This window comes from Eretmochelys imbricata, chromosome 1, assembly GCF_965152235.1.
Source record: "Eretmochelys imbricata isolate rEreImb1 chromosome 1, rEreImb1.hap1, whole genome shotgun sequence".
Classification (NCBI taxonomy): domain Eukaryota; kingdom Metazoa; phylum Chordata; order Testudines; family Cheloniidae; genus Eretmochelys; species Eretmochelys imbricata.
Window position 1 is genome coordinate 226985414 of NC_135572.1, and position 16695 is coordinate 227002108.

Sequence of the window (16695 nt, forward strand, 5' to 3'; positions counted from 1 at the left end):
GCTAAACATGAATACTAATACCTTGATCACATATGGTACTACCCAAATTGGGAGATGTCACCTGAGAGTGGGATTTTGTGCTCATCTGGCTGCTGCTATAAATGGATCTCCAAACATACCTTCAAACTCGCACAAATTAAATATAAATCTTTTTTTGGGGGGGAGGGGGTAATTAGTGCAAGTACTGGATAAATGGAGACATTGTATATATTTAGATATGCATTTTAATTGTTCTTCCTCCCTGTGAACAGATATTGCAAATTTGAGATGAAAAGCCACTGGGGAGAGGTGTTAAATGGATTCAAGTTACAGTGAAAAGATTAAGGCACCAGATGATATTAACTCTGCTGGAATAACTCCAGTTTTACCCCAGTGTATGAGATCTGCATTTGGCCTTAAATTGTCAACATGATTTCTGTAGCCAAGTTCTCACTCTTTTTCATACTGGAACCTCCCAGCACTCTTCTCCCGTCTAGCTTGGATATAGCTGTGACCCAGCTCCTATTTAGCAATATGTGAAGGGCAGGGTGGTCACAACCCACTGACGACTGTTCACAACCCCAGGTTGAGAATCCATGATAGTTCATAGATTCTAAGGCCTTTTCTACGCTACCACTTTACAGCGCTGCAACTTTCTCGCTCAGGGGTGTGAAAAAAATAACCCCCTGAGCGCTGCAAGTTTCAGCACTGTGAAGTGGCAGTGTAGACCGTGCACCAGCGCTGCGTGCCCGGCGCAGGTAGCTATTCCCCTCATGGAGGTGGGTTTTTTTTATAATGCTGGGAGAGCTTTAACATTACTAGTGAAGAGATGTCCTTAGGCTAGAAGGGACCTCTGTGATCATATAGTTGGAACTTCTGTATAACACATGGCATAGAAGTTCTCGAATTCCCATTTTTTAGGGCTGATCCTTGTAGTCCTTATTCCCATGAATAGTCCCAGGGAGTTCAATAGGGCTACTTGCATGAATAAATTCTACTTGCATGAGCAATGGTTTGCATGAACCAATTCTACTTTCCCTATTGTTATCTGTATCTCTGGCTGGCTAGAGGCAACGTACTGGGTATTTCTATAAACAAAGAGCAAACAGATTACTTAAATCTGAATAATATTTCAGATTATGAAAACAGGAAGGAACAAAAGTAAAAGCTGTATGCAGGAGCACAGCGTGTGCATTGCTGTATCTGCACTCAGCTGAACATGAGATGGCTGGCCACCTTTGTAGAAAGCACAGGCCTTAGATATTTAAAATCACAGCACACAGGAAACAAAGTTAGCTAAATAGGCTACTGCACACACGATAGTTAAGATGGAATATAACTCTAAAATGAACTTTAAATGAACTAAACAAATGATGGATATATAGTGCAAGAACATATGGTTGAATAGCTTGATTTCCTTGGTACCATGTGACAGTTGGCCCAAATCTAAAACCTTTAGCAAAAACTCATTGAAGTCAACAGGGTATAGAAAGACAGACTGAGTTGCTGGTCTTAAATTTGCTCCTATTCAAGTTTGTGCTATGCAAGCTAGTACTGGAGAGGGGGAGTAAGAAGTAGCAACAAACCCACTGTCCTAAGGCTTTTCACTCCAATGTTAGCTAGAATTTTCTACACTCCAGTTAATGCCTCTCCATTTAGCTGCCCAGAGTGTTTGGATTAGCAGCACAGAGTAGGTGAGTCCCCAGCGTATTACTAACTCGGTTTCAGCAGCTCTCAGGCTTCAACCCACATCCCCAGACAGGCCCGCTAGCTTGAGTTTAAAGCACCACGTAGTTTGAGCTAGAGATCTGTGTGTGCGCACAGGAGTAGAGCTGTGGGCAACACTTAAGTTATACATTGAGTCAACACTGCAGTGAAGACAAGCCCTTAGAAAGAAAACGAACACCCCTTCTATGAAGTTTTCTGGAGTGGTCTTAAATTTAACTGCTTATTTTCAAAACATAAGGTGCAATAAATTCTACATTCACCTAACATTACAAATGTTTCTTCCTTATATAACACCTTCCTCTGAGAGAGTCCACCCACTTGCATCTGTCATGAGGACCATGCCTTCTGAGCAGCAGGCATCATGCATTCAGCAGGGTTTAGCAGATTTTAGAATCAATGAATAGTGCCCCCACCTGGGGAAACAGTGTCAATAACCTGAGGGCAAGCTTTAGTCCCCCAAGGAAATTTTACAGCATAACTAGGGCCCTGTCAAATTCAGGGCCATGAAAAACACATCACGGACCATGAAATCTGGTCTTCCCCCCTCCCCCCCTGAAATCTTGTCTTTTGTGTGCTTTTACCCTGTACTATACAGATTTCACAGGGGGAGACCAGCGTTTCTCAAATTGTGGGTCCTGACCCCAAAGAGAGTTGGGGGGGGGTCACAAGGTTATTTTAATTGGGTCACGGTATTGCCACCCTTATTTCTGCACTGCTGCCTTCAGAGCTGGGTGGCTGGAGAGTGGCAGCGGCTGACGAGGGCCCAACTCTGCAGGCAGCAGTAAGGGTGGCAATACCATACTGTGCCATCCTTACTTCTGCTGGTGGTGGCTCTGCCTCCAGAGCTGGGCTCCCAGCCAACAGTCACTGCTCTCCAGCTGCCGACCTCTGAAGACAGCGCCGTCGCCAGCCGCAGCGCAGAAATAAGGGTAGCAGTACCGCAACCTCCCCTACCATAACCTTGCTACTCTCCCCTCCCCCCATTCCTTTTTGGGTCAGGAAACCTACAATTACAACACTGTGAAGTGTCAGATTTAAATAGCTGAAATTATGACATTTATGATTTAAAAAATCCTATGACTGTGAAATTCACCAAAATGGACCGTGAATTTGGTAGGGCTCTAAGCATAACATGCTTAGTAGAAGCCACGCTAGACTATCTAAGGGCCTGATTTTTCCACCCTTACGTTGAAGATATTATTCATATAATATATTATTATATATATGTATATATGTGTAATTATTATGTAATTATACATATATATATGTATAATTATTATATATTATGTATATTATTCTATAATAGTGCCATTGGAATCAGTGGAACTAATAGCTAAGTCAGGTACTACTCAATGTGAGTAAAGGTCTCAGACTCTTGCCCTAAAGTAGTTGTTGAACTCACAATCTGCTCAGTGAGAACACAGCAGGTGTCAAGGTGGGCTTTATATATGGGTATATTTAGCGAACTGTTTCCTGTGTGATGTCTGATTAGTTGGGGATTGGTCCTGCTTTCAGCAGGGGGTTGGACTAGATGACATCCTGAGGACTCTTCCAACCCTAATATTCTATGAGATTTTAAATCTAAAAAAACCCTTAAGAAACTGTAGTAAAAGGCTGGCTGAACAAATATGGGTGCAAGCAGACTGAGAAGGTGGCTCTCCATATGCTGACTCCATAAAAAAGTTTTGGGAACCCACAGCAGTTTTGAGGCTTATCTCCCATCTACTCATAAAGATAAGGTAGGTTGTCATGACCCCCAGGACCTGTTCACAACCTCTTGAGGGTCATGACATCTGGTTGAGAACCCATAGTCTACATAAACAGCCTTTTCAGCAGGTCTTCCTCATGCAGGGGCTAATGCCTAAAACACACACTGGGGTACCGAACCATGAGAGTACGCAGTGGGAACAAAAAACCTGGCTTGTGTTTTCAAGTGTCTCATGATCTGTGGTGTGTCCATTTTTGGGTTGTCCAAAAGGGGGACCTGATTTTCAGAGGGCAGGAGCACAATACTTTCTGCATGGAGCCACATATCCCCAGAGAGGGCTCTGGGAAGCAATGAGCCTGAAGGAAGCACAATGCCTCTAAGAGCCTAGGGAGTTTGGCCACGTGCCAAATGCGCTTCTGCCCGTATCCCCACGCTGCAAGAGTGATTTTGCCCCAAGGAGTCTGTGGGAGGGACTGAACCATTCCCCTTCAACACCAGGACTGAACCATTCCCCTTCAACACCAGGAGACAACTCGAGAAGGGTCCCAACACAAGTTCCTTTCTCCCCACTCCTCTTAAAAATAAAAACAAGACCCACAGCACCTACTTTGGCTGTCTTCCACTTCTCTTGCTGTGGTACCACCTTTGCCTGGCTTCCATCCTGTAATCATCTTCAGACAGCATGCTGCGCCTCCACTCCCTACTTTCTTCTCCTTCCCCTCTAGACCCCTCTTTGTGAAATCTTTTCTGACTCCTCTCCTTCCTCCAAACTCCTCAAGTCTCCTTCCTCTTCCTCCACACCACCTCTCTCTTCCTCTCCCAGATTCCAGTTTCTCCTCTCCATGAATCCCCCATTCAATCTCACCTCACTCTCCACCCTCATCCCCAAACACTTCATTCTTTCTTCTCCAAACTGCCTCCTGCCCTGTTCTCTTTCCCTCTTCCAAAATCCTGCCATCTTCCTTTCCTCTAATTCCCCTCATAGCTGCACTCCTCCTGTCTGTACTACCAAAGGGGGTGTGTCTGGCAGGGGGAGGTAGAAGTGAAAGGAGAAACTGCTATCAGCCAGTGCTGCACCCTCTTGTCCTGGCCAGGCTTCTTCTCTCCTGCAGAGCTGGTAAGGGAGGACCCCAGGTAGGAAAGGAGCCACAGCTGCAAAGGGCCTGGCGCTCCTGCTGCTGCGGGGAGACTGGGCCCTTTAAAGCCCCGTCCGAGCCCCGCTGCCAGAGCCCCAGCGGCGGGGCTCCTGCGATGATTTAAAGGGCCCGGGGCTCCCCGCAGCAGCCGGAGCCCTGGGCCCTTTAAAGCACTGCTGGAGCCCGGCGGCAAGGCTCCATCAACAATTTAAAGGGCCTGGAGCTCCTCTGCGGTAGTGGCAGCTGGAGTCCCGGACCCTTTAAATCACCCCTGAGCCCCGGGGCTCCCAGCCGCCTCAGCAGCTGGTAGTTCCGCGGGTGATTTAAAGGCCCTGCCTCTTCTGGTGGAGGCCATGCCCCTGCTCAGGACTCCAGTACCGGTAAGTCCTTTAGGTTACTTTCTCCCCTGCAGAGCACTGAGGTAGCTGTACAAAGCACCCTCAGACTCTCCTTCTTTCCTGCTCTGCAGCCTCCTCTCCACAGCCAGCCAAAAGCTCAGGGGCTGAGGGGAGGGGGAGGCATTGCTGTCCCCTGCTCTCCAAGCTGAAAGTTTGGGAGGGTGATTCCTGCTCCTTCCCCTCTATTTACTCTCACACCCATCACGCACTCTTGAGGTGACTAGTGCCACTTGTGGCAGAAACCAAATCTTCCACACTCGTGCATACAAGAACTGAGTGGGACACATAGCAGAGGAGGTTCCTTATGCCCCTATTTCCCTCTGTGCTTCTCCACAGGCCCCCAGCCACAATCTGATCCGAGATAGATAGCTGCTGTGTTTATCACTCTTACTGTTTCTCAGTTTAACACTTTATTACAATTAAGGGCTCTTGGACCAGCCTTGTGCTCAATTATGCCCCATTTTTGAATAATTTGGAGAGAAATGTGGAGGAGCATGACTTTTCCATCTAATTTTATGCAACATTAGCATTCAGCCACCTGGGATTTTGACTGAGAAGCAGGACACACATCTAGTATAGGAATTTGTGGCAGCTGAAATGGAGGTTAAGAACAGGGATTGAGTCAGTACAAAATTGTACAAATTAATCAATACCAGTTTTTTTTTAATCTCCTACTCTGCATGGCAAATTAAAGTATGGTTCTGCTCTGAAAAAATGACTGTAAAATTGGCACCCCCTTACCAGTATTTTTGTTCCCTGTAGATTTCCAGAGACATTTTTACTAACTTTGCTGACAAAATAATTTCTTTTATTGATTTTGATTCTGCTTCACCCTGCAGAGCCAATGCAGCTCAGAGAGGGAGAGCTGGATTCTAGTCTTTCTTCAACAACAACAACAAAAAATTTATGCTAAGTTCCAGTCAGTTACATCTGCAAATCCACTGAAGACAATGGAACTGCAGCTGTCACTGAAGGCTCAGTTTGACTTGCAGAGTCTTTGGCTAAGATTTTGAAAAGTGATTAGTTGTTTTGGGTGCCTAAGTTTTTGGGTCCCCCCTGGAGACCCTTTTTAGGGTCTGATTTACACAGAGCAGATGCTCAGCATTCTCTGCAAATCAGACCCTTTAAAGTTGTCTCAAGTCAGACACTCAAAAATTGATGCATCCAAAATTGCTACTTCTTTTTGGGTGAAAGCCATCAGTACCCTGTGATAATAAGGGAGAAGGACATCGCTGGTGGGTTTGCAGGGATGGCAGTTAAAAAATATTTTTACTTGCAGATTAATCATATTTGGAAAGGCATTATTAAGAGACAATAAACGCAGAACCTCTGCAATGCCTTTTATGCAGAATAACTTTTTCAGAGAAGTACTGCACTTTAAAGCAGTCAGGCAGTTTTCATTTATACCACTTATAAACATGTGACAGATAATTCAGTGCCTCCACATGGCAGATACTCAGTGACCTTGGAAGCAGAATACATTCTTCATATGGTTGAACTGTTCCTGAACAATATCTCCAATATATTAAGCCAAAACTAGAGCTCTGTTGTTAAAGATGCAGGCCCTCTTACCCTATGTTTTCATCCTCTTGGAAAAACCTATGAATTGTGTGGTCAATGCAAAGAAATCCATTTCTGAATAATAGCTGAGTCTGTCTCTGTTTGTCTTACTATGCCTCTCCTATATTATTGAGCATTCTTGTCAAAATATAGAATTGTATTCTGTATAAATGTGCAAGATTCTGATCTCCATTATACTGATATAAATCCAGAGTGATTCCGCTTCAGTCAATCCAGTTACTCCAGGTTTACACTGATGTAATGGAGAAGAGAATCTAGCCCATATGTTTCCTTTTCAGACTTCAGTAGCGTAGAACAAACTTTGTCTCAGAATGCATGAATTGTTTCTGTCTTTTTCTTTATTTTAATGTTGAAATTGATTTTCCTCCTTTTGATATGAAGTGGTGTATTGGACTCATTACCAAATAGTTGCACCTGGTCACCAACAAAAGAGGAAGTGAAGGCAGATGTACTTACAGGGATATAATTAAATGCACCATTTGAAATGTAGGCTATCCCATACCATCAGATATAACCAATGGTATACCAAGCCTTGTATCCTGCCTCTCACAGTGTCCAGTATTTAATGCCTCTGAGGAAAACAATGAACATGCATAATACAGCATCCCAAACAACTGTGCAATGCTGTACATGCGTGGGGAGAATTCATCCCGATTCCTGAGGCAATCAGCTTATGCCCTGAAGCGTGAGATCTGATTTGAGCATCAACATAAGCACACTGTCTTGGAGACTGCATCTTTGTTGTTGAATGCCACATTCAAGCCATATTAATACTTAGATAATTTTCTTCTGTGGTCTAAAAAAATCCTGTGCCTAATATTTTGGAATCCATTCTTTGATACAAGGTCAGAAAGCATGATCGGGGGAAGTGGGACCATGTCACCTACTTTGGAGGTTCTGTTTATTTAGCTCTACACAGCTAATGCATATTCCCTTCTGTGAAGAGGATCCAAAAGTGAAAAAAGATGCCCTTACGAATCAAAATTCACAGAAGAGGCCTTAGACATCAACAAATTTAACCATGTTGCCAAGTAGAAATTAGAGGTAGCAAAGTCTATGAACTCATCTTACTCACAACCCTGCCAATGCTGGGTTGTTCATTACAATGTGTCCAGACATGGCCGAAGCAAATAAATTTTAAAATTCAAATGAATATTCATGGCATATTTTCTGCATTATTCACTCAGCTATATATCTGTGTGCAGTTCTTACAAGTGATGAAAACTCCTTCCATCTCCTCTCAGGCCTGACCCAGGTAAACAGATGTGTTATGGCTTAATTTTCTTGCTGTCTTCTGCTGCCAGCTTTCATGGCCCTGCCTCCTTTTTTTAAGTCAAGTCTGATTTCTGTCCAACCCCTAAGGCTTATGCCCACTCCTACAGTAATATTAACTGTCCTCTGCTGGTTATTAAGGATCCAATTCTGCCACCCTTCCTCATGCTGAGTAATAATTACACGAGAGAGTAAGGGTCTCGCAATTGGGCCCTGAAGGCTCCCTCTTCTACTTTTTCTCCATATTTCAAAGCATATTTTCTTACCTTGTTTCTCTCTAACTACTGCAACCCCTCAGGGCAAATTCCCTTTCACTGGTTGGCCTCTTCATTGTTCTCTGCTGAGCTAGTGAGTTATTTGGCTGGCTGCCTGGTTGTAAGATCCCCCTTCTGGGTCATTTGCTGATTTCGTGGATGCTATTCTTCTCAAACATGCCATTGATTTCTTACAGAGCAATGGGCCGCTTGTAGCCTACATTGCTGAGCAATAAATAAAATGTTTAAATACATCACTCAACATGTTAAACAGATCCTCTCACCTAGTCTAGTCAAGACAACTCAAGACATACAGACTTCTGTTATGTAAATGGCTTACTCTTTTTCCTCAATGCAGGAAGTGGATATTTATACAGTGAAGACTGAAGAACTGGCTTTTACATCTGCGTTCTGCCTCCAAATTCAGCGCAACGATTACATTCATGCCTTGGTCACCTATTTTAATATTGAGTTTACAAAGTGCCACAAGAAAATGGGATTTTCAACAGGTACACTATCTCCTTATTGCCACAGCTCCATTGTGTGATAATCCTGAAGGCGAGAATGTGAATCCTTTATTCACATTGATGAACAGCCCTATTCTTGTGAACAACTGCTCGCCAAAGTGAGTAAGGAGTTCATGGTCTTGCCCTAGCCAGTATAACTTGTTTTTTAAAAAGAAAATCAAATAATTGACTTCCTGTATTTAAAGGGACAGGATACCAAAATATCATTGGGCCAGATTGTCATTTGCACTGAGACACCATTATGCAGCTGTGGCAGGCCTTAAAGTGGATGTAACTTAGATCTTGTCAGAAAATGCCCACCCCACCAGAAAATTTTGACTTTTGGTGAAAAATCGAAAAGCAAAATATTATGTTGAAAAGCTGAATTCGATTCTGAAATGCCAATGTGGTGTCTCATGGGAGTTGTAGTTTGAGTGCCTCATGCACCCAGTCTCCTCTATAGTGTGAATTGTCAGGTCTCACTACATCTCCCATGGTGCACCAGGATTTCACCTCTTGGTGACAGATGGCGTGGCATCATTGCATAATGAAATCTGCTGCATAGCCTGAACCATAGTGGAGAATAGCCACATGAAGCTACTGAACTACGACTTCCATGAGGCACCTCAGTGGCATACCCAAATAAAAATATTTTAGTTTTCAACTGAACACTTTTTTTGCTTTTTCGTTATTAATTTTTTTGAATTACATTAAAAAAAATCAGACACTTGTGAAAAATTGTTTCATCAAAAACCCAATTTTCTGTCAAAAAATAGTTTTGACATAAATTTTTCAACATCCCTAATGTAAATGTAACTTATAACCAGAGCAGAGCAAAGGAGCCTTAGTGCAAATTTAAATGTGGCCCAATGAGAATGGAGTGTGTGTGTGTGTGTGTGTGTGTGAAAAATTTGCATTAACTAGAGACACTGGTCCAGCTCCTCAATTGGTGTACATTGGCAGAGAACCACAGACATCAGTAGAACTACACTGATTAGCCTCATTTAGGTATTTGGCACATTATTATTATACATTTTTTTTAAAATGGGTGAATAGGCTGATATTTGCCTGACAGATTTGAGCGTCAATGACTACATGCCTCCATCTATTCAGACACACCACTCTCTTCAGCTCAGGGAGCACAGACGGTCAAATTATGTCAATCTTCTCTAAGGAACATTACGGATGATTGGAAGTCCCTGCACTCTTTCCCCAGAGTGCATCTGTGCCGGGTCAGACTTTATTTGGCCCTAAGAAGTTTCCATTTAGAAATTTTACCAGAGACAAATCAAACAGAGAAGAGATTAATTAAGATCCTTTGGCATGGATCTGGATCCAAACTCATGCATGCAGCAGCATTCAACTAGTCTAATGAGTGTGGGAAGCTGTCAGAGGAAGAGTTACTACATAACTTAGGACTTGTCTACACACTAGAGCTGGTTGTGAATTTTCTGATGAAACATTTTTCATCACAAAAGGCCGATTTGTAGAAAGTTGTTTTTGACAAATGGTTTTGAGAAATCTCCCACTTCAAAAAACCTTTGAAAATAAATAAATAAACATTTCAAAATTGTTGAAATGTTACATTTTGTAAACAAAAAGGTTTGTTTTTTCTTCAAAATGACTTTTTGTTTCAAAGTTGTAGTTAATTCATACTAAAGAAAGGTAAAAAATAATAACAAAAAAGTTGAAATCAAAATGAAATGTTTTTAAATTATGGAAATGAATTGATTTTGATTGATCCAATCCAAAAAAAGTTTGGATTGTCTGTTTGTGAAAACTTTAGAGAGATTTACATTTCATCCCTATTTAGGACGCAAAATTATTCAAAATCATGATAGTTTTCCCTTTAAGTGAGAATTATTTCCCACCCAGCTCTGCTATACACATAACTTCTACCATTTTAATTATAACAATATAGTTAAGCGGGTCAACCTCCATTAGGGGTGGGCAAACTACAGCCACGGGCCGGATCTGGCCTGCCAGCCATTTTAGTCTGACCCTCGAGCTCCCACTGGGTAGCAGGGTCTGGGGCTTGTCCCGCTCCAGTGCTCCATCTGGGGAGCAGGGTCGGGGACCATTCCACGCGGCTCCCGGAAGCAGTGGCACGGTCCTGCTTGAGGTAAGAGCCACCCGGAGCCTGCACCCTGCCCCAACCTCTCCCCATGCCCCAACCTCCTGCCCCAGTCCTGATCCCCTTCCCTCCCTCCGAACCCCTTGATCTCAGCCTGGAGCACCCTCCTGCATCCCAAACCCCTCATCCCCAGCCCCACCCCAGAGCCCGCACCCCCAGCTAGAGCCCTCACACACACACCCCGCACCCCATTCCACCGCTCCAGCCCAGAGCTCCTTCCTGCACCCTGAACTCCTCATTTCTGGCCCCACCCCAGAGCCCACACCCCGAACCAGAGCCCTCAGCCCCTCCTGCACCCCAACCCCAATTTTGTGAGCACTCATGGCCCGCCATACAATCTCTATTCCCAGATGTGGCCCTCGGGCCAAAAAGTTTGCCCACCCCAGTATAGATACTAGTATAAAGGTGCATATAGTGACATATTCCCATAAGAGAAGGGGAATAAGCTCTCCTGATATAAGCCACATTTTTACTGGTATAATTAGAACCACACTCAGGGTTGTGTTGGTACAACCATTTTAGCTAAATAAAAAAAAAAATTGCACCCCTAAGCAAAATTGTTGTACTGGTACAAAATCTGTGAGCAGACCAGGTTTCGGCATCTTTCTCATCATCTCATGAGTTTGATTATGATAATGTGATCTCAGTGAATGCATGATAATAATACTGGAAGAAACTCAATTTGGCTTGTCACAGACTGTTGCATTTTTACTATGAAGAGCACACTGAACACATATCACTGTCTCCAGCAAACAGCAATTTAAATTGACTCTTCTTAGCAGAAAGAGAGAAGCTGGCTGCTATGAACCAACTGATAGACATGCAAAAAGACTCCTGAATTCTTAAGTGTCTCTCATCTCTGTCTGGTGTTATTGACCCAGGCTCACCAAGAAACGCGAAGACTCATTTACCAGAGAAAAAATTTCTCTCTCTCTCTTTTTGTTTTCTTTTTATAAATAGCCCCCGTGGCATTTTCTGGTATTTTCAGCTTTCAGTGGAATGGCTTGGGGGGTGAGGGTGTCTTAAATACAGTATCACATACAAGTCTGAAAAACATTTTTATTGTTTTAAAAATACATGTGAAAAATATTGCTGTGGTTTATATGACTCATTTACTTTGAAAGATCATCTTTCACACTTCCACAGACCCATTGGCCCTTCTCCTCTCATACCGAGGTAAATAAGGAGTGATTGGATTGAAATCAACAGAATTATACTAGGTAAAACCAGTGTGACAGCAGAATCAGACCTCTTGATTACAATGCATAAAACACATTTACAAGCACAGTATTTCAGAGAGGCAGCATCTGTAGATAATCTGTGTAAGAAAAGTAAGGAGCAGGAAAAGGGCATTTAGCTCCATATGCCAGCCTTTTGTTATTGTAGATTTTCACATTACATTCCTGTTCATCCATGCTCTTTGCTCCCATCCTTTGGTTGGTAATTTATTCTCTGGATCTGATTCTCCTCTCACACCAGTGTAGCTCCATTGACTTCAGTTACTCCTGATTTACATTGTAGTATGTGAGAAGAGAGAGAGATCTGTGGGTCCCATGAGAGCTAATAGGAAGAAGCAGGACATTGTATTTTAATTTCATGGAAGTGGGAGATTAAAATAGATGTAATGATGGAGAAAGTGAGAATGTTTTTCGCATTAGATTTCATTGTTTTATTAGCCATGAGGCTAATGAGCTGGGAGGAAAGGTGGGTCTTAAAATGGTACCAACAGACTCATGGGATCGGTTATTTTAGTGCCTAGGGGCCACAACTTGAGACCAGGGCCCCAGTGTGCTAGGTGTTATATAGACATCTCAAGGCATCTCAATGCCCTGGCCTGCAGTTGAGCCTATGAGGGTGTGAATAGGAATGCGCACCAAAGTGCATCGCTGTAACTCCCATGTGGACGCTACCTGTGTGAACTAAAAGGTTCCTAGTTCGCATTAACACAGTCCTCTTGAAAGAGGACTACAGTAATGCAAAATAGGAACTGTTTGGTTGGAACTGCAGTGTCCAGCAGGGGGAGTTATAGTGCAACACACCCCTGTAGTCTGAATGGTGGGGCAGTGTAGACATAGCCTCACTGGGGTCTGTAGGTACTATTGTGATTGGGAGTAAAAGTCAGTCTCTGCTGCAAAATTGGACAGTGTAAATAGACAAGAGAAACAGAGTGAGAGAAAGGAAATATTAATTAAGACGCTGTTAAGTGACTTGCCCAAGAACCCAGATAGCTGTCCTAGTAAGGAATGTGTTCATGGAAATCATCAAGTAGTGTTGTACAAGGATATCAGAGTTATGAATGCAAACTTGGGAAATCAAAAAATCTAGGGTAAAATGTTCAAAAGTGCCCAAGTGACTTAGGAGCCTGAGTCCCATTTTCAAAACTGACTTAGGAGTCTAAACGTTTTGAAATTCAGTGAGACTTAGGCTCTGAAGGTCCAGATTTGTGAAATCAATGGGAGTTAGGTGCCTAAGTACATTTGAGGGTCTGGGCTTAAGCAATTTTGAAAATTTTACCTTTACAGAGAGTAAAATGCAATAGCAGGAAATATTCAAATCCATCAGTATGGAAGAAGCCTAAGAGAAGGTCCGCTCCCAATCTCTAGGAAGTTAATAAGATCTGTTGAATTTAATGGACTTTGGATCAGGGCCTAGAGGTGCAGCAGACTCCCTGAACTAGAAGAATGCAAGAAATAAAAAGGAGCCAGTGCAGGTTCACAAGGGGCTTCTCAAAAGATCTGAAAATAACATTTCAAAAACATATAGGAAATGCAAAAGGGGAAAGGAAGACAAACACATTCTGTTGAAGTTTTCAGGGGGAAGATATGGACAGTGGAATGAGTAAGGGCCAGGTCCATCAATCCCTCAAAGCCAATGGAGTTCAAAGGGGGCAGGTTTGCAAGGTCCGGCCTCTAGTGCTAGCCAAAGGAGCAAAGGGGAATAAGAAGTATAGAAAGAAGATCCATCAATAAATTGATGGGTAGAAAGAAGATCCATCAATACATTAGAAGGATGTGTGTGTGAAATTAATAAATCAAAATGGTTGAGATATTGAATCATCTTAAAGGACACCCTGTAACAAATAAGCTTTGGATCACATATCGGCATATAGTCATTCAGTGTAAACTGCTTTGGGAACAGGAGAGAATTCTAAATCTCTGAGAATATTCAGAAAAAGAAAAGGAGTACTTGTGGCACCTTAGAGACGAACAAATTATTTGAGCATAAGCTTTTGTGAGCTACAGCTCACTTCATCGGATGCGTGCAGGGGAAAATACCGTGGGGAGATTTTATATACACAGAGAACATGAAACAATGGGTGTTACCATACAAGCTGTAACAAGAGTGATCAGGTAAGGTGAGCTATTACCAGTGGGGGTGGGGGGCAAGGAGAGGGGAACCACCCTTTTATAGTGATAATCAAGGTGGGCCATTTCCAGCAGTTGACAAAAATGTGTGAGGAACGGGGTGGGGAGGGGAATAAACATGGGGAAATAGTTTTACTTTGTGTAATGACCCATCCACTCCCAGTCTTTATTCAAGCCTAAGTTAATTGTGTCCAGTTTGCAAATTAATTCCAATTCAGCAGTCTCTCATTGGAGTCTGTTTTTGAAGTTTTTTTGTTGAAGAATTGCAACTTTTATGTCTGTAATGGACTACAAGCCGTCAGGAACAGTATCCCCGATAATGTCACAGCAAACCCACAGCACTGCAGCTGCACCGATGTAGCATGGTAGTGAAGACAAGCCCTTAGCCTTTGTGTGCCTTAGTTATCCCACCTTGAAAATTGCATAATGATACTTATCTTTCTTGTAAGTGCTCTGAGAGCTTTAAGTAAAAGGCACTATAAGTGAGGTCTGATTCACTTCCGACTAGCACCAATGTAAATCCAAAGTAAATTCGGAGTAAGTCCTCCCAAGTTAGTGAAATTACACTACTGTAAGTGGGAGCCATACAAGTGTCATAGTATCTGAGTTGAAATCTGCCATGAGAAGGGGATTTTTTCAAAGTCTAATGTTCTGTTCATAGAACAGACTCAAATGCCGAATTCATATAAATGCCAACATCTGTTTTGTAGCCCCTGATGCTCCATATACCCACTGGAAGCAAACGGTCTTCTACTTAGAGGACTACCTAACTGTGAGAAGAGGCGAAGAAATCTATGGAACTATATCCATGAAACCAAATGCAAAAAATGTGGTAGGTCGGCTTCCTTGGTTCTGATTTGTGGCTGTAATGCTAGATGGACCATACACAAGAGTAAACAGAGTGAGCCTGTTAAAGGGTCTGAACTCATGACCAGTCGCAGGTAGTCGGTTCATAACCTCACTGAATTCGGATGCAGATAACTATGTTTGTACAATGCTAATGTTGCACTGCTAAAATTGCAAAAAAAAATCAGCATGGAGGAAAAAAAGGAAGGTTCCAAATGCGGTGTCAAGTCAGCTGTACAGTGTATTCTGTATGGTTTATGGCTCTCACTTTGTGACATAAGCGGGAAGGCCATGTTTCTGCTGCCATTGAAATCAGTGATAAAGTTCCCATTGCTTTCAACGGTGGGTGATCAGGCATAATTATTTCAGTTATGCGTGTTGGGCCATATTTTTACAAGAACTGAACATCGGGCTGCTCCCAGTTGGGCTCCTAGGTAAGGGGTTGCACATTCTCATATGCACTCACCTTGCATATAGACGACTAAGTTAAATTATCCAATTCTCAAATAATCTCAGCAGCCAGCAGGTCCCATTTTTCTCAGTGGCAGCTGCTGACTGCTGAGTGCTTTCGTAATTTCCCACCTCAGCTGGGTGCTAAACTGGGAGCGGAGCGTGATTTGAAAATCTGGCCCCAATTGTAGATGCTGAACTCTTTTGAAAATGTGACCCTTATAGCATAATCCAAAACAGAGTGAAGGGACTGGAAAAACTCCCATTGACTGCAGTGGGTGTTGTGCTAGTCCATGATAGGGCGGGCCAAAAATATTCCATTAAAACTATTTTTTGATGGAAAATTGGAATTTCATTTGGAAGTGGATTAAGCTATATTGGAAAAAAAAACCCACTCCTTTTCCAGAATAAGTGTCCCCACATAGCGGTTTATAACTGTTCTAGAATAGTTATTCCAGAACAGCTATTTTGGTAAATTTCCAACAAGCCTGTAAAGAAACCTCTGAGAAGAATGTACAAAGCTTCCACTGCTGTAGGTTACCCAATGAATGCTATTGGGCCATTTATTCTCATACTTCATTGGTAAAAAGAACACTATGTGCATATCTTTCTGAGTCTGCATTCTTTCTTAGGTTGAGTAAAGATAATCAAATTTGCACACAAAACTACTTATAGTCTTACTTACATGTTACGTCTAAATCTTCATTACAGCGTGACCTGGATTTCACAGTAGACTTGGATTTTAAAGGACAGCTGTGCGAAACGTCTGTATCTAATGACTACAAAATGCGCTAGCAAAAGAATCTCTTGAGAGACAGAGAGAAGAATTGCACCAAATCTTGATCCACTGCACTTCAAGCTAGAAACAGTTGTTTGCAGGTCTATTACATTAGACCCTAGAAAGTGTACTCTGGTGGAAAGTTGGTAACCTGATCCTTCCTATTGGTGCCACATGGAGATGGGATCCTGCTATGAATGTACAGTATACAGAACCATAATTTTTGTCAATTATATAGGCAAAATAAGCAAACAGTCTTCAGTACTCTGGTTAATTTTAGGAAGGCAGAAGATGCATAATCAAATTGTACTACTTACTGTGAATTTCTGGTTCTTCCAAGCTTTGCATGCTACAGGCAATTAGGACAATTACTTTAAAATAGAAGACCACTGAGACACATTGTCATGATAGCATTACTGAGATCATAGTCAGTATAAATATATTATAAATATAAAACTATGTTGTACATCAGAAGGATTCTATTGCTTCATAATAGGAATTTGTTTTTGTGATTAGTTTTTTCTTCCCATTAAGCAACAATAGAAAGTTAGTTGTACTAG

At 42.4% G+C, this 16695-nt stretch overlaps 1 protein-coding gene across 1 annotated transcript in view; it reads left to right on the plus strand.

The window, feature by feature from the left end:
• The window catches only part of PRMT8 (protein arginine methyltransferase 8), a 98856-nt gene extending 82704 nt beyond the window's left edge, over nt 1–16152 (plus strand). The window contains exons 8-10 of the mRNA XM_077807407.1: nt 8415–8565; nt 14772–14893; nt 16069–16152. Coding sequence (XP_077663533.1) covers nt 8415–8565; nt 14772–14893; nt 16069–16152 — 357 coding nt within the window. The remainder of the gene's footprint in view (nt 1–8414; nt 8566–14771; nt 14894–16068) is intronic.
• The last annotated feature ends 543 nt before the right edge of the window (nt 16153–16695 follow it).